The sequence below is a fragment of the Lithobates pipiens genome, unplaced genomic scaffold (assembly GCF_037356315.1).
Source record: "Lithobates pipiens isolate NorthernLeopardFrog02 unplaced genomic scaffold, aLitPip1_a1.2 Scaffold_18, whole genome shotgun sequence".
In the NCBI taxonomy this organism is placed as follows: Eukaryota; Metazoa; Chordata; class Amphibia; order Anura; family Ranidae; genus Lithobates; species Lithobates pipiens.
Window position 1 is genome coordinate 134,312,016 of NW_027507758.1, and position 23,308 is coordinate 134,335,323.

General features: G+C 41.5%; 1 protein-coding gene across 1 annotated transcript in view; it reads right to left on the reverse strand.

Moving 5' to 3' along the window:
- The window catches only part of LOC143989406 (kinesin-like protein KIF28), an 88,598-nt gene that overhangs the window by 26,193 nt on the left and 39,097 nt on the right, over nucleotides 1-23,308 (reverse strand). The window contains exons 8-15 of the mRNA XM_077489524.1: nucleotides 21,288-21,399; nucleotides 14,730-14,797; nucleotides 12,698-12,810; nucleotides 12,383-12,504; nucleotides 7,702-7,792; nucleotides 6,064-6,118; nucleotides 4,626-4,749; nucleotides 4,165-4,309 (exon numbers count right to left, since the gene is read on the reverse strand). Of these exons, the coding sequence (XP_077345650.1) occupies nucleotides 4,165-4,309; nucleotides 4,626-4,749; nucleotides 6,064-6,118; nucleotides 7,702-7,792; nucleotides 12,383-12,504; nucleotides 12,698-12,810; nucleotides 14,730-14,797; nucleotides 21,288-21,399 (830 nt within the window). The remainder of the gene's footprint in view (nucleotides 1-4,164; nucleotides 4,310-4,625; nucleotides 4,750-6,063; nucleotides 6,119-7,701; nucleotides 7,793-12,382; nucleotides 12,505-12,697; nucleotides 12,811-14,729; nucleotides 14,798-21,287; nucleotides 21,400-23,308) is intronic.

The following is a 23,308-nucleotide window of genomic DNA, read 5'->3' on the forward strand; positions in this document are numbered from 1 at the left end:
CTTCATCCGTGTCAGAAATCACCAACCCAGGCAAACCTCTATCCTTCAGCCCCTGGCTTTCAACAACCAGGCTGTCAAAGCCAGTGACTGTAAAGCGGGATGAAAGATCAGCCCTTGGGATAGTAGATCCTCCCTGAGAGGCAGTCTCCAAGGGACGTTGGTGACCAGTCACACCGGGTAAGCATACCAAGACCAGTGAGGTCACTCTGGGGCCACCGGAATCCCTTTGGCCTCAATCCTGTGCAAAAACCACGGTAGAAGCTTGAGAGGAGGAAAGACGTAAATCAGGCGATTCTGTTAAAAGTGATTTTGCGCAAAAAATGTAATATTTATCACTAATAAACACTATAATAAGATACCCAACAGATAAATCACTCAAAAGAGGAGGAAGAGTGTCTCCTCCTGATAACAATGTGCAAAAATACAATGTGCAAAAATGTCCAGAAAGTGTCCCAAATGTGCTAAATGGAGAACTGTGCAAAACTCGCATTAAAATGTGCAAAAATAGCAATCAATTGTGCAAAAAAATAACAATCCAGTGTGCAAAAAATAGCAATAAAGTGTCCAAAGCAGTTCCTAAGGTCATGTGAGGTAATTGGTCTTCAAAAATAAAATAAACAAAGAACGTACATGTGAATAGATCCCAAAAGAGTAAAAAAACGGGGCTACAAGCCTCTAAATTAGAGAATAAAGTAATAAATAAAATGATCAAAATTCTGCCGTCTTCACGGACTGATGGATCCAAATAAAGAGAATTGATAAATGGATGTCAATACTTTGAAATGTCCATTTATATGTTCCTCGATATTTGAAGTGTCCCAAAATTCTCACCTTAATTCTAGAAGTAAATTGCATCCATAAATAATCAGGAGTCTCCACTGTCACTCATGGGTACTTCATTAGGGATGCACTGTAATTAAGCTCTCAGATATTCCTACAATAGATAAGATAAAGTGAGGTAATCCGCTCACAGTCCCAGATATATTCAGAACAACTTGCCTCAGTATAAAAGGGGAACAAAGTGAAGAAGCCTCCAATAGTGAAGAAAGTTATGGGCAAAACATCATATTTATTAAAACTACCCAAATGGACTCTTACATTAAAACATTAAAAACAGACAGAGAAACAGAATCAGCGTTATTCAGCGCCTCCTTACGTCATTTCCGGTGTGCGTCTAAATCAGACGATACTGGCCCCACAGGGCCACCAGAGCATCTGTGGCATCCACCAGAGGATCCCATGACCTTGCCCTTGCCACAAACCTCTGTACCTTTCTGTTGAGCTGAGACGCCAACAGATCCACCTCAGGGGGTGCCCCACTGGAGACATATCTGACTAAACACATCCGGGTGAATGTGATGTCCTTGGTCCAATGCCTGCTGGCTGAGATAATCCGCTTGCCAGTTTTCCACTCCTGGAATATGTACGGCGGAGAGGGCTGGAACGAAGTGTTCTGCCTACTGGAGGATGCCGGCCACTTCCAGGGCTGCCAACACATTCTTTGTTTCATCCTTGTGATTGACATAGGCCACCGCTGTTTCATTGTCCGACTGGATTCGTACCGGGAGCCCCCAGAGTTATTTTGTCCAGCGATCCAAGCACAGCCTGATCGCCTGAAGTTCCAAGACATTGATCGATAGTCTGGACTTTTCCAGCGTCCAACAACCCTGAACAGAGCTCAGTTCCAGAACACCTCCCCACACAGACAGACTGGCATCCATGGTGACCACTGTCCAATACAAGGGGAGAAAGGATTTGCCCTGCCGAAGACCAGAGAGCGAAACAGCTCCAAGAATATAATGCTAGCTATGGCAAAATGTCTGCCATCCGCGGCATCCACGAGGCTCCCAGGGACCCAGGAGGGATCCCTGGAGCCCTGACATTAGCCACAGTGGAGAGGAGGATCCGGGCATGGGACCACCTTCAGCAGACAATGCCCCCCAGCCGTAAAGCCCATCCACTGGTGGCGTGCCCCTCCCACCACCAGTACAGTGCAGCACACCATCCCCTGCCCCTTACCAACCCACCACTCTACCCCAGAGGAGGGGGGAGGGAAGGAGAGTCAGGGGTACCAAGATGAACCACAGGGACCACCAACCAAAAGGGGATCTGAGGGGAAAAAGGGAAACCCACAGGTCTGACCGTCCCAGGGAGCGGCCCATGTCCACTCACAGGCCAACCCCAGTCCGGTGGGGCTATGTTGTGGCAGACCTATCATGGAGCTCTGGTCTGTGAATGCTTACTGGCCAAACTGGGGGGACCACTGATCTAGATATCCAGCCCGTCGCCCAGTCTGACAGTTGATTGTAGATCTCACAGTAGAAAAACAGGAGAAAAAATGCCATGTAACAGGAAAAAAATGCCAGGACCAGAGATCACGGCAGGGAACTAGGTCCTTACTCCTGACTAGGCAGAAAAAAAACTGAAAGCCTATAGAAGAGAGGGGGATGTATACCATCTAAGACTGCCCAGAGGTGTAGCCAAGTCTTTTTTTCTGCTCCTGTAGGGGATCAATATAACCATGTGGTTCCGAATAATAGAGAGCTGTGTCCGTCAATGAATGGAAGAGAAATTTACATTTTACAGCAGCCTCTTATACTGCTTTCATAAAACCCCATCAGATTGAGAAATACCAAACAGAAGGTACTATGCATAGCTATAGAAGGAAAAAAAAGCTAGTGCTGATTAAGAATACAAATGAAAGCTTCCACCTAAAACTATTCCAGGGCTAATGTTAATGTGAGCAAATTGGACAGGATACATGATCCCAACTCTTTGCAAATGTATGTGCAGATGTCAGACAGCATCAAAAAAGAACGTGCGCATGCACCAATGTACAGAACGAGCCTTCTGAATAAACCAGCATCCATAGGCTGGTGAAACGTGATGTCAGTACGTCAATGGGGAACCGTTTGTTAGCTGTCTGATAGTGAATTGCTCTGGATCTCACGAGCCGTTCGTTATTTCCGACCGGTACTGGTCCCTTTGTTGTGGCAGCGACTTTACAAACGTGGACCAATGAGTGAACTGCACAGGATTCCACAAGCTGTTCGTTAGTTCCAGCCGCCATCCATTCTTTCAGCGTGGCAACAACAACACAAGCATGGAGCATTATTCCTATCACACAGCATTAGACTAATACTGAGCCGGTCTCGTAGCTGAAGACACTGGGGGTAGAAAGTGATCAGAAGAATGACCGCAACTGTCAATGTGGTGAGAGTATCTTTAGCCCACCTGTTTTATTTATATACACATGCATCCAGTATATTCCTGTATTACCTCCCCTGCTGATATTCCCAGGAGACTTGTCTGCAGTGGCTATAGTCTATGATCTGGAAACGTTCGTATCATGTTTCATTACATTGCTTGGCTTTAGTGCAATCCTTTCTGGCTATTAACTGGAAATTCTGAGGGTTTTCTTTACTATCTAATTCATGGACTTCCAATCCTTAACTTAATACCCTCAGCTAGACCAGGAGAGTAATTCACCTCTACATCCACTCAATATATTCCATGTTTGCCATTTGACTGAGCATATCTATCAACAGGAGTCCGTAACAGATATCTTCACTCTGACTCTGTTGCTAAACAAATATGCCTAAACAATATTAACGCTTAAAAGTGGTGATTGGGTTGTGTATGTGATATGCGCAGCTGCGGTTCCCCCTGTTTTTAATTACTTGGCAACGTCGTCTCTTTTAAATTCAATCTGTGTGTACACGATCAATCTGCCTCTCTTTTTCTTAATATTTTGTTATGATTATTTCTATTTAATAAAGCTTGTTTGTATCATATTTAGTGGTCTAATTTTGCCCTCTTAAGAGAACCTTATTCTCTTATTTTTTGTTCCATCCCTTCTCCAGCCTGGCGCTCCAGTGAGTGCTGGAGGAGCAGAGAGTGGCATCTGACAGCCACTCCTTTATGCTACAAGCAGACTGAGAACTGATAGATCAGTGGTCATTTGATCACTCGGTTTTTGGTTTCAGAGCCAGCATTCAACAGCAACAGCGTCACACCCATGCTGCAGCATAGAGAGGAGTATGGGTGCTTATTTTTTTTTATAAACCCCATACTTCCCCTTTAACGTGCAGACTTTGTAATCACTTTAATTAGGCCAAAGTCATAATCTATAAATTACTGATTATGAAAGGAAGAGATGCATACCTAGTTTATCTACGCTAAAACCCTCTGCTGCTGCTAGTTCAGACTGAAAGAAATCATAGTCAAACTTGCTGATGTCCTCAGAGCCACGTTCAGCTGGAAACCCAATGTAAAGATATCCACTGTTTGAACCAAGGATTAGACGGTCCTGGGGACATAAGAGTTTGTATTAAAGAAAACCACAGTAATACCCCCTAACCAATGATCAAAGATCAACCGATTAAAATTATAAATGTTTTCTTTTCTAGAATTGCAAATATTTTTCACAGTTAACACAAAAACCTTAGACGCATTACATGATTTCAATAAACATACTGTATGTCAAGTAACTTAATTTATTTCCATTCCATGACATATCCAACTCTATATGACAAATAAAAAGTCTGAAAAAGTAACTTTATACCATCTAATAGGATGGCATAAACATGTCATAATTAAAACCCACAACTCCCTTCATAGCTTACCAGGTATTGCAGTTTAGTGTCCGTGACAATTGAGACTCCATTAACAACAACTTTTGCCTTGCCATAAGGTTTTATTAACACCTTGTTTTCAAAGTTTGTGAAAGTAGCGTGCTTTGGTAAAATTCTAAGCAAGAAAAAAGTTACATGTAAAATTGAGATAACCATTAAACATTACCTTTTAACATCACATGCACCACACACAAGATTTGCATATAATTTTATTAGACAGCAAGTATGTACAATAACCTCTTTACAAGGCACCCCAAAGTCCAGACTCCCAACTTGAGACTGTGCAACAACAGAACTGTACAAGCTGCTATAAGAACAGTACTGTACAAGCTTCCAAGCAAACAACGTCTACACTAAATTCAATGTAGGTTGATCTGCAAATTTCTGGAATGGGAAGGAAGTCTTAAGCCCCATACACACTATCAGATTTTCTGCTGAGTTTTTCCTTCAGATTTACCAAAACCATGTAGTGCAAGGGCCTGCCTGATTACATACACATTGAAACTCTTAAGGTTTGACCTCATATTATATGGTTTTGGTAAATCTGAAGGAAAAACTCAGCAGAAAATCTGATTGTGTGTATGGGGCTTAACCAGCCTGATTTCACAAGTCCTAGTGCAGAGAAAGTAACCGAGTGTTCGAGGGATCATGGAAGATACCTGTCACCCAGCTCAGGAATCACCAAACTTTCTGGGGTTTAGCACTGCTTACACACACACCATGTAGTTTTCTTCTATATCACTTGGGATGTTGCATCTCACTTGTTATCTTTCAGACACTGATTTATGTCCTTCACAGAGCCAGCATGCCCAACAAAGCAGACAGCTGTCCCGTATCCCTTTCCACATTTCTACAATGCTAAAATATTATGTATCACTTTATAGAGTACATAGCTTTACTCACATGAGTACCCACCTTGCTTAAAAAAATACAAACACACACATACATCCTCATGTACCAAAATATCCCTGGAGAACATACAAACTTGATGTAAATAGTTTTCAAATAGATTGTTTAAAATTAAAATTTGTATCAAAAGAAAACTCTAGATGTTTAAAAGTTATATAAATTAGTGTGGGTACAGTGTTTCATGATTACTTGTCATTCAAACAGTGACAGTGCTGAAAACTGAAAAATGGCCTGGGTGGGAGGAGGATGCAAGCCTGATTACGTTCAGTTACGTTGTCATTACCTGAAATGCATATTTATATTGAGTAACTTGTAAAACGGAAATCAGGCTTGCAGTGGAAGTGCCTGCTGTGTAATCTTCTTTTTCAGAAGTCACTATATTCTGCTTCATTAAACATATTGAGGGAGAGGGAGTGTTTTGAAGTCAGTGGTTCCATAAAAGATCCAGGCACCCATCATTTAAGAGAAGGTCAGTAGAGAGAATAGTGTATCAGGTTTTGACTAGCTACTTAATACATACCCTAGTCCCCTCAAGGTAATTGCATTAGAAGGAGCCTTGCCAATGTCAGATGACCCTGAAGCAAGAGAATGGAATAAACTTCATCATACGATACCACTTTTTGCTGAACTACAATACAAGGTAAATTCTCTGAATTACTAGCATGTGATGTGAAATTAAATGGTGAACACTTGTAATATCTATTCATGTGTAGGAAAAGCTCTATTTTTCAAAATTCCCATATGATGGGATGCTTAAATTAACGTAGTTTACTTCACTTAACTAACATAAATTAGAAATAGGCCACCTCCTCCACCTGGCGGATTTCCACTATCAATTGACATGAGAAAGAAGATTGATATTGAAACTGAGAGTGAAATGCTGGTTTATCTAATTTTATCCCTCTACTGCACATGTCAAGAGAAGTCACAGCTAACTGGGAAGAGTATTTCCTTAATGTCACTTTTTCCTTCTATTTTTTATTTTTTTTTCACTCATTCATTTGTGTACATTTTTTGTATATATGATTTAATTTCATTCAGTTGTATAAATGATTTAATTTTATTCAGTTGTATTCTAATTTCTACTTCATATTTGTAGGTTTGGTTGGTTTCCTTTTACTATGGTTCCAGTTTCTAATTTATTGGTCCATTTTTAGTTTTACAACATTTAAGCCTAAATAATGTTTCTGTAATTTTTCTATATTCTACAATTGATTTAGAGAATTTGTTTGTGTTTGCATTTTACCTATTGTATTTGTCTTTAACATGGTCTTTTTTTAATTTACACATTTCTTACATTGTTCTCTTTTTATATTGCTTGAAATGCACTTTGACAACCCTGCAAAAATCATCCTTTAGAATACATGGCCCTAAATAACTTTATGCTTTTTTTCCTGAGAAACACAAGTTTCTTATTCATCATTTTATGTGGTCATGTGGCCCTGTAAATCAAGGGTTTCTAAGACTTGAGAGGGGACAGACTGTGGCCAGTGGGAGTTAAAAAAATTCCCTGGCATCAATGGCAATAAACAAAGCCCCGGGCTCAGTGGTCAATAGGCATAAAAAATGTGGTCAGCAGGGAGAAGGGCAGATAATGCCCCTTTGTTTGTGACAGGATTATTGCCCCATTGTTTATATCAGTGAGAGGCATAGTGTTCCATCATTGGTGACAATGGAAGAAATAGTGCCCCATCAATTGTGTCATTTGGAGGAATAATGCCCCTTTGGCTGTGTCAGGGAGGAATAGTTCCCCGTTGTACAAATGGTAAAATGACTGAGGCTGCTGTGCTAATACATTCACCAATAAGCTGTGTAAATATTAAGTTCAAATATCCAATCATGTGCAGATTAAATAAGAAAACATTATTTTCTTCATATTCTTTTGAAATGATTGGATAATTGAAATTAATGTTTGCACAATTTATTGTGTAAACATTCACAAATCCTTAGTAAATCACTATTAGAACAGTTAAACACAATTGGAAAAATGCACTTCACACATACTTTAAGTGGTCACAGGAACCTCAACATAGGGACCATTTCTTGGCCTGTTATTTAGGAAAGCTTTTTCATTTTTCCTTTTACATTGAACAAAGAGGGTCAATAGGACAAGATTGGGTCACAACAACATGTGCATTATAAAGAAGCAGTATATTACCTTCTTGAATGAAGTATTTCAGCACTCCAGACAGCTGCGGGTCTTCATTTATGTTCAGGAGGTAAGGAAATGACTGTATCATTCTCCTCTCCTTGAAGAGTTGTAATAAAAGTTTGATTGAGGGTACATAGAGCAAAGAAGGTGAGCAATTTCAATGATATTGTAGTCTAGTACAAAGTACGGGTTCAGCCTATAGTTCTGCTTTAAGCTGCATTCTCCTCCACACCAATCTCTTCTAGGCCTCCTAAAAGGACTTCTCAATGGACTCCCTAATGAGCTGTGAAGTTTGAAGAAGAGCACTGGGCACACATTAAGGTGCATGTCTACATATCACAAGGAACCTGTTTAGCCTGCTGACTTGGACCTGAGTAAATATGTTAAAGTAAGTTTACAGAGCTCAGGAGGATCCCAGGACGCTTATTCACACAGCTTAGCTGTAAGATACTACCTGTACACCACCTTCTGACTATAGCAGTCAGCTCCTGACTCTTTAAGTAGTCACTGAGTCTCTTGGGGGGGGGGGGGGGTCGGTTCTTTGTGAAATACTGATATTTATTAAAAAATGTTAACAGGTATTATAAAAAAAATATATACAGTGATGCTAAAATGTTATGTATTTGATGTGATCACAATTTCCTGTATGGGAGGTACCTTCTTTTGCTGTGTTACTGTTGGCCCATTATGACGTGCATCAAAGTTTGACTGGGTGTTTATGATGTACCCAAAAAAATAATAATAATAAAAAGATGCTAAAATGTAGTGCACATTTAGAAGAAGAATAATGGAAACGTGGACATTAATTTCATGATTTACACAAGGTAAAGCAAAACATAAAAACTTCCCTGAAACAGAATGTGACAAGTGAACGTCATCCAGGTGCTTTTTGAAAAACCTTCCTGGTTTTAAGTAACTAATCATACAAATGTTTTCCTTTTCTATTATACTGTTATACACAGTTCGTCACACAGCATCACGCACCATATGTTACAGCAATGGCAAACCTAGACAACATTATAAAAAGCAGAGACATCACCCTACCCACAAAGTGCCTTATAGTCAAAGCTATGGTATTTCCAGCAGTAACCTATGGCTGTGAAAGTTGGACCATAAGGAAGGGTGAACGCCAAAGAAGTGATGCTTTTGAAGTATGGTGTTGGAGAAGACTCTTGAAAGTCCCTTGGATGGCAAGAAAATCAAACCAGTCAATCCTGAAGGAAAAAAGACCCTGAATATTCACTGGAAAGACAGATCTTGAAGCTCGAAACTCAAGTACTTTGGCCACCTAATGCGAAGAGAGGACTGAACAACAACAATCCATCACACACAGCCAGGGCCATCGTTAACCACTTAAGCTCCGGACCATTTTCCTGGCCAAAGACCAGGGCACTTTTTGTGATTCGGCACTGCGTCGCTTTAACTGACAATTGCACGGTCATGCAGCATGGCTCCCAAACAAAATTGACGTCCTTTTTTCCCCCACAAATAGAGCGTTCTTTTGGTGGTATTTGATCACCTCTGCAGTTTTTATTTTTGCGCTATAAACAAAAAAAGAGCGACAATTTTGAATAAAAACACATTAATTTTTACTTTTTGGTATAATAAATATCCCCAAAAAAATATCTAAAAAAAAATGTTTTCCTCAGTTTAGGCCGATACGTATTCTTCGACATATTTTAGTTAAAAAATAAAATCGCAATAAGCGTTTATTGATTGGTTTGCGCAAAAGTTATAGCATCTACAAAAAAGGGGATAAATTTATGGCATTTTTATTAATATTTTTTTTTTTTACTAGTAATGGCAGTGATCAGCGATTTTTATCATGACTGTGAAATAATGGTGGACACATCAGACAATTTTGACACATTTTTGGGGCCATTGGCATTAATACAGTGATCAATGCTATAAAATTGCATTGATTACTTAAAAAATTTCACTGGCATTGAAGGGGTTAACCACTAGGGGGCAGGGGAGGGGTTAAGTGTGTCCTGTGGAGTGATTCTAACTGTAGGGGGTATGGGCTAGCAGTGACATGACACTGATCGCTGCTCCCGATGACAGGGAGCAGACGATCAGTGTCCTGTCACTAGGCAGAATGGGGAAATGCTGTGTTTACATCGGCATCTCCCCGTTCTTCAGCTCCGTGACTTGAACGCGGGCACCCAGCGGACATCGAATCCGCGGGTCCCGCTGGCTAGGTCACGGAGCTCATGGCAGGCGTGCACGCGCACAGCGGGAAATTCAAAGTAACATACGGGTACATTATTTTGCTCAGCCATGCCATTCGGCTGACGTATAAGTACAGGAGCCGGTCGGCAAGCAGTTAACTTAGGGTAAAAGGGGCAGCTGTCCCGGGCACAGTCATTGTTGTGGGGGCCAAAGCAGCTGCCTCTTGAGTCTGTGCTGTCTGCAAATAGTTGATAAGTGGGATAACCCAATTAAATTTTTGCTCAGGGTCCAATCAATATTAAAGACAGCCCTGCACATAGCAATTATTCTACTCTCTGCTCTGCACCCAGATGACTCTGGCTGTCTGCACCCTGAACTCATCACTCCGGATCCTACTCAGGCCGTCGATATGCAGTAGTAATAGTGTACAGTGGACAGTGATGTGCACTCTCCTGTCTCCCTCATGGCAAAAGGAAGCTGTGTCCTGTACAGCTTGAGAAAATGCCGCTTTTTCCCCTCTTTCTTGCATTCTTCTACAGTGCTTGATTACAGTAGAGTCTCTTACCTCTGGACTACAGTTCCCTCAGTGCAGTACTGTGTAACTCATTCTATTAAACTCTTCCTGCTCAGCTCCCTCATCTTGCTGATATAGCTGTTAACCAGTTCAGCAACACAGGGCAGCAGCTATAAAGAGAAGCTGCGGTATCCCACTCCTATTGTTAGCCAGGACCTAACTACAGTAGTCTTAAACATAATCACAAATATTTACATGAAATAACAATTTTCTCTTTTGAAAGATCTTCAGTGCAGCGCCCACAGGCAAAACTAACACCAGGTGAATTTAAAAGGGGGCACTCAAAAGTGAAGCACACAAATAAAAGGGCACATTGTGTATTAAAGGTGTCTCCTCTGAAGAGAAAGGACCCAAACCCTGAAACCCCTAGGGCGCAAGATTCCTGTCAGGAATAGAGTACTCTCCAAGGGACCAGCTGAGTCAAGGTCCACTTGAGTACTAGTTGATATCACCTCCCCACCTCTCCACTGCATCCAGTCAGAGAAAACTTTGAATTCATTGAGTGAACCTATGTTTACAATGCAGCAGGGCATCCGCTCAGTATGTGACCCAGAAGGTGGGAAGATCCCTCAGGTAGCAGGGCATAAATACAGTGATTTCCAGCTTCCAGCTGGTCCAAGATGGACCAACGTAACTAGTAAAAATATCCATATCTGGATCTCATCTTTAATTGTATTGATCTATTGGAACACATTTATTTTGACTGGGTGTGAACATCTTCCTTTCAGCATCTTGTTATCCCCTGAACAGTAAATGTCAGACTAAGGCTTCATTCACACGTTGGAATTAGGAATCATGGGCAGAATCGCCCTGCACAACGTGCCTTTAGGTGCCATTATTCCCAAATGCACTCCAACTGTGATGTGATTGTTGCTCATCAATTATGGCAAACCACTCCTTTCAAAATCGCGTGAAGCTTGTCACCCAAAAAGGAGCAAGAGCTTCTTTTTTGTGTTGGGCAGCCCATTCATGCGATGCGTCACGCAAAAGCGCATGCAAATTGCTCTTGGAAAGAGCATTCCCGCTACACAATTTTCAAACTAGGTGATATGTGAATGGGGCCTAAGAGGGGAGGGCATGCATAGGGGCCAATCAGGTCAGACATGAGCTCATCAGTCTGCTGCTGGTTCTTTATTGTCCATTCACACTGGGTGCAGGTACAAATGCTTTGGCATATATGAATTTCTGCTGTGTATTTAGTTATTCCCTGGAGAAGGGTCGCCACATTATCCCTTTAAACCTGAACACATATTAATTACACAGGTTCTGAGGCTAATTTAATACAACTAGGGCACTAAGTGAGTTTAAAGTGAAAAAAAAAATACATAAAAAATTAGAAAAAAATCATTAAAAAAAAAATGAAAATTTTACCTTTACTTACCAGAAATGCTGCTAGGCACATCATCCTAATCTGCCTCTTCCTCCTCCGCGGAGATCTTCTTTCTTCTCTCCTCCGTGCGGCGTCTTCTGGGTAATGGGTCGCGCTGTGTTTTGGGAACTGTGTGTCCCAGAACACAGCGCGTCCCATTCACAAAGTGCTGCGCGACTCGCGCATGCGCAGTAGGAAACGGGCAGTGAAGCCGCAAGGCTCCACTGCCTGTTTCCCTTACATAGAATGGCGGCGCCGGGACCCGAGAGCCAAGGGACGGGTCGGCCTCAGGTGGCCGACATCGCGGGTGCCCTGGACAGGTAAGTCGGCTTATTAAGTCAGCAGCTACAGTGTTTGCAGCTGCTGACTTTTAATTTATTTATTTTTTAACTGGCCCTCCTCTTTAATTACCACCTTAGTCAGCCACAGAACTTGTGTAATTAATGTGTTTGGGTTTAAAGGAATGAGGTGGCAACCCTACCCTGGAGGTTGGACTACATGGCATTTTTTTAGATGGCCACGGTTCAATTTTGAAAGATACACAAAAAGCTGTAATTATTTGGTATATTGACCTGTGTTATTGCAGCAAACTGTTGTTCCCATTCTTTCCTTGCTTCTTGTAGCTGCATTTCCCATGTATTTTGAATTGCTTGTATTCTCAACTCATTTTCTGCAAGCAGTCGGCGTAGTTCCTCTATGATTTAAACACAGTTTAGAACGTATCAGTTACAGAACATATATAACATGACCAGCAACAGGTGTGGTCTAAGGTGTACAAAAAGACAACAAACATATCAATCATACCAAATACAAGTTTATAAAAAGATATATAAATAATTGTACACATTTTAACATACTGGTCTCTTTTTCCACCCTCTTTCCTGAGCTCCCGAGTCCTGCCAGCCTTGATAAAAGCTTGTTATTTTCTGCTTTCAGCTCCTTAATTAAGCGCTCTGTGGGACTGGCATTGATAACCGCCTTGTTCTTGATCTTCTTTGCTCTAATGCATTAGCAGAAATACAAATCAGTAAACCTATCATAAAACAATTAATTAGAATGCAAGGCAATGACAATAGAATGAGGTATTTTGAAGTAGACAATGAGGACACTGGTTGGGTGGCTTGCTCTTAAGCCTAGTACACACGGGACAAACGTCAGGCGGCATCAGCCAGTTCAACAGAAGCTGGCCATTCCGGCCAGCTTCTGTCAAAGGGGCATGACTGAAAAAGGTTTACTGACCGGCTCCATATTAGCGCTCTCAGCCAAGAGTGTTCTTGCGTGGGGCAATCTCTCTGTCAGAACACAATCGAACAGCAGGGGAGATCGTTCTACTAAAGTTGGATAATTAGTACAGCTGCTGCTCCCGAGGTGTCAGGTCTTTTTTCGTTCAGCCCTGCTGGGTTGAATGAAAAAAAAATCGACTAGTGTGTACTAGGCTTTACTCAGCTATGAATTGATTCAAACTAACAGTAACATTGGTATGGAAAATGACAAACAGTTCTGTGATCCTAGAGGGTCTTGTTTGCATTCTTTACTTGATCAAGGAGAATATTGTATCACCCCTCCCTCCCCCAATTTTCTTTACAAATACAATTAGTATATAAACAGCAGTCTCTAAAGTGGCTATCAACTTTATTGACAATGCTATGGAAGGAGTTCTAAATTACGGGAGCTGTAGGAGGTCACTCTAGCCAAGTCGGAGTAAAAGCAATGTTCTTAAGATGAACCTGTCATCTTATTACAAATCTAATTAAAGATGTTTTTTTTTAGACCTTCCAGTATGGTGGGCACCTTTAGGTTCCATGTATCCAATTCATACAAAAAATTATTTTACAAATATAAACTGAAGATAAATCATCACTTGTAGAAAGCTGTAGGAAGCCTTCTATCTTTATATTCTATATGTTAGTGATGCAAGAAGCAATCAGCAACCTTGATTTCCCAATTGGCGGCACTTTTTGGTGTCCATTATTCTGGGGGAAAGACTCAGTTTATCATCATCAATAAGATGATAGGCTTGCTTTAATACAGCATTTAGCATACCCTAACACCAACCACTTACTGAGGGTAAAAGCACAACATGTGAGAAACAGTTCCAATGTTATCAACTTCAGGTAATAGGTTTCATGCTCAGCCTTCTAAAAGTTAGGTAACTTACTCTGTCCCTCACCCAATCCTCAAAAACTCAAGGGATCCCAAGTGCACCACATGCCTAGCAATGGTCTACCCACACTCACATCATACCACATCATTTGAGGCACCACACTCTGCTTGTATGTGTACTTTTCCACATGCAGCAAACATACCCAGGTTACTGTATAGCCCCGTACACACGAGAGGACTTATGTCCAACAGACTTCCGAAGGAGTTCCGTCGGAGTTCTGCCGGAGTTCCGACGGAGTTCTGACGGACTTTTCGGCGGAGCGGACTTGGCCACACACAATCACACTAAACTCCAACGGATTCGAACGTGATGACGTACGACTGGATTCGAATACGGAAGTTCATAGCCAGTAGCCAATAGCTGCCCTAGCGTCGGTTTTAGTCCGTCGGAATAGCATACACACGAGCGGAGTTTTCGAAGGGACCCGGGTCCGGCGGAGTTCCGTCGGGAAAATTTGAAGCATGTTCCATATTCTAAAGTCCTTCGGACTTTGGCGAGTCAAAAGTCCGTTGCAGCCCACACACGATCGAATAGTCTGACGGACTCAGTCCGTCGGACTTTGGACGTTGAAAAGTCCGCTCGTGTGTACGCGGCTTATGTGTTGCTTCCAGACATGCACTTCATACTGATCCATATTCTGTGCCAACAGTCTAAATGTCAGATCATCTATCAAGGACAGTTTCTTGCATACCTGGCCCTAGTAACCAAAACTTTTACCTGTGGAGAACCTCTTAAATTTTACATGAATGTAATACCTTTCAGCATATCTGAGTGTTGACAAAGTCTCCTCATAGCAGATGTCTGCTGGACTCACTGCCGCAATCTATGGAAAAAACATATATAATAATAGGTATTAAAATGTATGATTGGGCATTTTCAAAATGCATTAAGGAAATATGCATAATACATTCTGGGAAGATAATTAGGATGTATAAGAAAATAAGAGATGATAACGATAAATCTTTTGCAGCATTTACTTTTTCTTCTGGAATGTATTAAAAAGGAGACCCTGACCCTGTCACCAACCTACAAATTGCTGGTAAAACCAAATAAAAGTCAAGTATTTTAAATGCTTACTTGTCAAATTTCCCTTTTATAAACATTTTTATTGACTTGCAATATATCTGTGAACTTGCTAGGGAATTTAACTACTTCAGGAGTCAATGCACCAAGCGCATCCCCCGCCGACTTTCAATCATGTGCGAGGGATATTTTAAAAACAGCTAGCAAAAGATTGGGCATTCAAAGTGAGCACATGACACACAACATTACTTTAGCAAATCAACCCATTAAAGTGGTTGTGAACTCAAAAAATAAACAAAACAAACCCTGTAGGACAAAGACATAATGAGCTAGTATGCATCGCATACTAGCTCATTATGAAATACTTACCTTAGATCGAAGCTGTTGCAGCAGCCCCGCACATCGCTTTGACCGGCAACATGTCTCCTGGAGTTATTTCCTGGGTTTGCGGGATCCGGCGCTGTGATTAGCTGGAGCCGCAATTACATCACTCCCACGCATGCTTTAGCAAAGTCCAGAAATTTGAAATGGGAAGAAGGAGATATCACCGCTCCAGGAAGACAAACAGATGGTAAACCTCTCTCTCAGTTTGGAAGCCATAGGTGCTGGCAATTGCTAATAGCAATAAACAAGAACTGATTCTGGACAGCCACACTCTTGAAAAATTGCCTTCTTTTATTTACAAAAGTTCACATCAAAATTAAAGATGGAAATCACAGCAAAAGAGCTGATATTTTGCACTAGCAGTAGTGCTTATTCATAGCTATACTACTGCTAGTGCAAAGTGTCAGCTCTTTTGTCTGCTGTGATTTCGGTCTTTGATTTTGATGTGAACTTTTCTAAATAAAAGAAGGACTTTTTTTCAAGAGTGCGGCTGTCCAGAATCAGTACCTGTTTATTTACTCCTGCGCATGCTCGCAGAGCCACTGGTCACGGCAGGCTCCTGCAGAAATGGCATGAGTGAACTGTTTCTTCAGTAGCTTGCCATGACCAGAGGCTCCCGCTCAATGACGCAATCGTATACGAAAAATACTGTATCTCCTAAAACGTGCAGGTTTAAGAGATATTTACAGTGCCTATAGGTAAGCCTTATTATAGGTTTACCTGTAGGTTCAAGTGGTGTAACAGGACTTACAACTACTTTAATACAAACAAAATACACTTGGAAAAATATGAAAGTCACATCAGTTAATTTACAGAAGAAAAAAGTTATAGAATCTTTATTTAAATGTGCCCTGTGCCCAAAAAAAAAAACACCTTGCAAGTCCACAGATGTGAAGGAATGCTAAAGTTCTAATTACACAAATACTAGTATTTGAAAATGTATATTTTAACCTACATTTCTATCTTACTGTATTACATTTACAGTAAAATAATAGCCAAAAAATATTGGTTGATATGACAAGAACTCTAAATGTCAAAAAAACTAACTTCAGTTGGCTGAGATCCTTACTGCACAACACTCAATGGGACCAAATATTTCTTACAAAATGTGGTTGACCCTATGCATGAAACACTAACAGCGCTCTACTGTATGATCTGAATGATTTCTCCAACCATACTTACAGCCGGCCATTCCAGCGGCCTCTCGTTGCCCCGCATGGTCCAGCTTTCGGGGCTAAGTCTACAATAGCATCTATTCAATACATAAACACTGTATCACATAATTTATATTCATGAATGCACGCATCAAAAAAATGTGGGTTCACACGTTGGTGAAAACGGTGATGGTGTAGGACAGGCACCTGTGACGTATGCAGTACATCTTTACGGGGAAAGATATCACCTTATCCTTACGTGTCTCAACTGGAAGGACTCTCTATCATATGCGTTTTATTTGTTCTTATCCTGATGGACTTTTCATTTAGCCGATTTGGACTTTGATTGTTTGTTAAGCATAACTGCGATTAATGTGTTTTAACAAGAACAATTGATCTGTATACTGGGACAATGGTTGGAGAAATCATTCAGATCATACAGTAGAGCACTGTTAGTGTTTGATGCATAGGGTCAACCACATTTTGTAAGATTGCTTTTGCTGCTGCACACTAAAGAGGAGAGAATATCTTATAGGATTTAAATGACATCAGTTTACTGACATACATGAGCGCTGGGTTCAGGTGTTTATGTGAAATTATATATTGTATACATTCCTGAAATATATTGAGAGGTACCAAATATTTGTAACAAAGAACACACAAGGCAAGTGGAAGTGTTTAAATAGGAATTAAACAAGTGTATTAATCTAACAAGCATCAGGAACAAAATTAACTAACTTTTACCACAAAAAAGACAAAGTATAAGGGACACCATCAGCATTCCAGATTTATAAGGAATGCAACAAGAAATGCAAGGGAGAAATCAGGGCAGCTAAAATAGAATATGAGAAACAATTTTGCTACAGCAGGTAAAAAACACCCAAATAATAATATAATGGATGAACATGGCAAGCTGGTTACAAATGACAGGTAAAAGGCAGATGTATTAAATATTTTTTCTCTTCAGTTTTTACAAGTGAAAAAGAGAGATTTGATAATCTTAATGGTAATATTAACAGTAACAGTAATATTAATGATGCTCTGCCAAAAGTATTGTATCTCTGTGGTTGGCTGAAAACCAAGTGCAAAAGAGATTATAGAAACCAAATGTAAACAAATCTTCAGGTCCACATGATTTACATCCATAAGTCCTTAGGGAGCTTAGCTTAGTTATAGCCAAGCCACTTTTTTTACTATTTTAAATTTTTAAAGACACCTTACTGACTGGAAAGGTACTCAACTAATTGGCGTAGAGCAAATGTGGTACCAATTTACAAAAAGGATCAAGATGTATACCAAGAAACTACAGACCAGTCAGTCTAACATCAATAGTATGTAGGTAAGGACCAGCAGCAGCCCGTTCATAAGGGGTGCCGCCCCCTTAATCCATGCACCCGGCCTCTAATCTACATGCAGGGTGCCGGACGCAGGGATCTCAATACCATAGTTTTTTTTTAAGCACATGATTAGAGCCTGAGGCTCTAATTGGTTTCAAAAAAGAGTGGGCTCGGGGCGCAGAGCACTGCGCCCTGAGCCCATCCAGTTGAGTGACAATAGCGAATCAATATTCTCTATTGTCTTCCTCAATCTCCACCCGGCCAACCAAGAAGTGGGTCCTGAGACCCGACTGGCCAGGGAGTCTAAGGACCCCCTTCCTGTATGTTGGAATCTCCTGAAGCCTCAGCAGAAGCCCCAGCTCTTCCCGTATCCTCCTGCAGCAAGGAGCAGCAGCCCCGGATCCGTGACATCTTCCTCCTCACGGTAAGGCCTTGGCGGGAGGAGAAACCCCAGCTCTTCCCGGATGTTCCTGGAGTGAGGAGCAGCAGCCATGGGTCATCTTCCTCCTCACGGTAAGGCCTCAATGGGAGGAGAAGCCCCGACTCTTTCCGGATCCTCCTGGAGCAAGAAGCAGCAGCCTAAGATCCGTGTCATCTTCCTCCTTACAGTAAGGCCTCTAAATCCCTGCCTTCCCGTCTGTCCGTCTCCAGGAGGGGGGGGGGGGGTTGGTTTGGTGGCAAGGCGGCAGTGCAAGTGAGGGGGGCAAGTTTGTTTGCCACCCCACCCCCCTCAAAATATTGAGCACAGCTGCCACTGGTAAGAACTCTATAAAGAATTGTGTCTCTAATAAAGGTATCATATGTGACAACCAGCATGGATTTATGAAAGACCATTCTTGTCAGACCAACCTATTATTATTCTATGTGGAAGAATGGACATCCAATATATATTTTTAGATTTTGCTAAGGCATTTGATACTATACGTGGATAGGAAACCGGTTAAATTTGCACTTCTCCTAATTCCTGCCACCTGGCGGACAGATACCCCCCGCTCCTAGGTGAGTTGATGGCCTCACTCTCTCCTATCTTTTTTCTCTCCTTTCCTTTCTAGCTGTTCTTCTTGCTCTCTCTTTTACACCACCCCCTTCCCCCCTTTTCTTCTTTCTCTTCTCTAAATCCCCAGGACATACGGTCCTGGTCACTCATTTAATGTTTTATGTATTTTACTCACTATTTGGAATGCTGCACACCTTAAGATGGCCCTTTTACCTAGATTAGGTGCTTGCTTTGAGGGGCTGTTCTTTCCAGATACCTTTGTATTGTGCAAAATACTTTATTATCCTCCTCTGTGTATATCTATGGATGATGTAAAATTTCTGTAACATTGACCTATTCAAACTTTTGGTATGTTCTGCTCTCTGCTTTTAACACCAATAAAATCGTTGAACAAGAAGGAAACTGGTTATATGAACGGTGAACAGGTACAGAGAGTAGTGATAAATTACTTGTAGCAGTCTCTACTATAAGTAGGTGCTACAGTGAGGATTTTGTAAGGGAAACTGTCAGTGCAAGTAAATTTGGGCAGGCCGATGCTTCAGGCTAGGCCTGTTTGTTTTGATCTGGGGGGCAGGGAGTGCAGCAGTGGGTGTGAATGCTTTAGTCCTGAGGCACCTCCCCTGCTTCCAGGAAGAATGATCGAGAAGAGGAACAGGGCCTAGGACTGGAGTGGCAGGCAGCTCATGTGAGGAACTCTGACTAAGCCTCCCATATAAGCTGGGGTAACAGTCCACTGGGGGGAGAGTTGTCGCCCAGGAGACGTGGAGAATGGAGTACTAGGCAGCAGCAGGGGCCCCATCCCCCTCTGGGTGGGGGGGGAGGTGCGAGGCCTAGCAGAGAAGCCCGGGAGAGCTGGGAGGGAGCTTCATCTTTACACGGTTATGGATGAAGCGTTCTGGAACAGAGGGGCTGGAGAATCTGCCAGAACATATGTCCAGTTAAAGCTCTCCATCATGGCTTCAGGACAGGAGAAGGTCGGTAAGTGGACCACAGTGGAGTTCTGGATAAGGCATGCCAGGGGAGCTGGGTGCGAGGCCAGAGGAGAGACTGTGGGGAGAGTGTTAAATTGCTGCGGCCTGAGGGAGCAGGATTTGGAGGCTGGACTAACTGGGAGCAGTAGTCCACCAATCAGCACATACTACTAAATTACTAGACCAGCAACTGAGACTGTTCAGAGTGATCTCTTTTGTCAAAAGAGGATGATGAGACAGGAAGAATAATGATCTACAATGGAAGTTTGGCAAGGAGGGTGGAAGTCCTGAGAGCAACAGTCTGCAGGAGATACGCAGAGGAAGAGAAATAGTCTGCATGGTGTTATGCAGGAGACGTGCCTGTAGATATTATGTGTACATCAGTACTTCATGGGTCAACCTTTTGTTTTAATTCTTAAATATGATGGCAAAGCAATTGTTCCATGGGCATCCCATATTTTCTTTCCCGCAACCAAGTTATATTCTCCAATAAACAAAACAAAAAAACAACGCAAAATGACTGTTCATTATCTCAAAAGGGATAGATGGAGGTCTGGCAGCAGGGTGACATGGTGGATATTAGTTATTAGTAGCAACCAAGCGCTACATACTCATTCTTTGAATGGTCTAAAGTTGTAAATGGTGTGTCCCAGTGTTCTGTCTTGGAGCCAATGCTGTTCAATGTGTTTCTTAACGATATAGAGATCACAGGAAGATTTTAATTTAAAAAAGGCGGTGGGGCAGCTTTATGGCAGAGGAGGTTCAATATTGAAAAAGTTATGCACTTGGACGCCAAAAAAACACACCCAAAATACACATTAGGAGGGTCTTCCCTGGGAGAATCAGTGATGGAAAAAGGATCTGGGGGTGCTTGTAGATCACAGACTTAGATATAGCATGCAACATCATGCTGCAAATAACAAAGTCATCAAAATACTGTCATGCATTAAAAAGGGCATTCATACAGTAGATAAATCAATAATCCTACCCATTTACAAAACACTGGGTCAGCGTCATCTTGAATATGCAGACTCCAACAACTGTGGTAAAATGTTTACACTAAAGTCCCTGAAGAGGACATGTGATTATGAGATTAGAAGAAAGAAGGTTTAACCTTAGATTGAGAAAGGGGTTCTTTACTATTTGGGCAGTAAAATGTGGAATTCCCTTCCTCAATAAGTTGTGCTTGCTGAGAGTGTTGACAACTTCAAAAACCTATAAATGTCTTCATCAGGAGGCAGAATTTACACTGTACAGTGCTTCATGTTTTTTTTTTTTTTAAAAAGAACAAACAAGGCTATTGACATTGCTAGAAGGTAAAAAAAAAAAAAATCACTCTCACATACAAATACATAAGTTGAACTGGATGGACCTGTCCTTTTTAACCTTACTGACTATATAAGGGATGTTAGACAAACATGTAAGGGCAAAATAGGCTATAATATACCATGACAGTTCTGCTGTTTCCTCCTAAAGCAGACTGCAGAAGTTTTGTCAGAACAGAATCTCTATACGGAATGTGAAGAACTTTCTTTCCCATGGTAGCCTCTGCAAGTGCACTGAAAGAGATGATTGACAGATTAGCAGAATAATTTTAATGATGGTGACACATAAGAAAAAAATGTATATATATATATGTATATGTATATATATATATATATATATATGTATATATATATATATATATATATATATATATATACACACACACACACACACACGGTATCTCACAAAAGTGAGTACACTTTTTTGTGAATATTTTATTATATCTTTTCATGTGGCAAAACTGAAGAAATTACACTTTGCTACAAATAGTGAGTGCACAGCTTGTATAACAGTGTAAATTTGCTGTCCTCTCAAAATATCTCAACACACAGCCATTAATGTCTAAACCGCTGGCAACAAAAGTGAGTACACCCCTAAGTGAAAATGTCCAAATTGGGCCCAAAGTGTCAATATTTTGTGTGGCCATCATTATTTTCCAGCACTGCCTTAACCCTCATGGGCATGGAGTCCACCAGAGCTTTGCAGGTTGCCACTGGAGGCCTCTTCCACTCCTCCATGATGACAGCACGGAGCTGGTGCATGTTAGAGACCTTGCACTCTTCCACCTTCTATTTGAGGATGCTCACTAGGGTTTAGGTCTAGAGACATGCTTGGCCAGCCCATCACCTTTACCCTCAGCTTCTTTAAGAAGGCAGTAGAAATGTATGGAGAAAAACATGGACTTTTCAGGCACATACAGTGGTGTGAAAAAGTGTTTGCCCCTTCCTCATTTCCTGTTCCTTTGCATGTTTGTCACACTTAAGTGTTTCGGAACATCAAACCAATTTAAACAATAGTCAAGGACAACACAAGTAAACACAAAATGCAATTTGTAAATGAAGGTGTTTATTATTAAAGGTGAAAAAAAATCCAAACCATCATGGCCCTGTGTGAAAAAGTGATTGTCCCCCTTGTTAAAACATACTATAACTGTGGTTGTCCACACCCACAATTTCTCTAGCCACACCCAGGCCTGATTATTGCCACACCTGTTCACAATCAAGGCATCACTTAAATAGGAGCTGCTTGACACAGTAAGGTCCACCAGAAGATCCTTAAAAGCTACACATCATGCTGAGACCCAAAGAAATTCAGGAACAATTGAGAAAGAAAGTAATTGAGATCTATCAGTCTGGAAAGGGTTATAAAGCCATTTCCAAAGCTTTGGGAATCCAGCGAACCACAGTGAGAGCCATTATCCACAAATGGCGAAGACATGGAACAGTGGTGAACCTTCCCAGGAGTGGCCGGCCGCCCAAAATTACCCCAAGAGCGCAGCGACGACTCATCCAAGAGGTCACAAAAGACCCCACAACAACGTCCAAGGAACTGCAGGCCTCACTTGCCTCAGTTAAGGTCAGCGTTCATGCCTCCACCATCAGGAAAAGACTGGGCAAAAATGGCCTGCATGGCAGAGTTCCAAGGAGAAAACCACTGCTGAGCAAAAAGAACATCAAAGCTCGTCTCAATTTCTCCACAACACATCTTGATGATCCCCAAGACTTTTGGGACAACATTCTGTGGACCGATGAGACAAAAGTGGAACTCTTTGGAAGGTGTGTGTCCAAGTATATCTGGCGTAGAAGGAACACTGCATTTCATAAAAAGAACATTATACCAACAGTAAAATATGGTGGTGGTAGTGTGATGGTATGGGGCTGTTTTGCTGCTTCAGGACCTGGAAGACTTGCCGTGATAAAAGGAACTATGAATTCTGCTGTCTACAAAGAGATCCTGAAGGAGAATGTCCGACCATCTGTTCGTGTACTCAAGCTGAAACGAACTTGGGTTCTGCAGCAGGACAATGATCCTAAACACACCAGCAAGTCCACCACCGAATGGCTGAAGAAAAACAAAATGAAGACTCTGGAGTGGCCTAGCCAAAGTCCTGACCTGAATCCTATTGAGATGTTGTGGTATGAC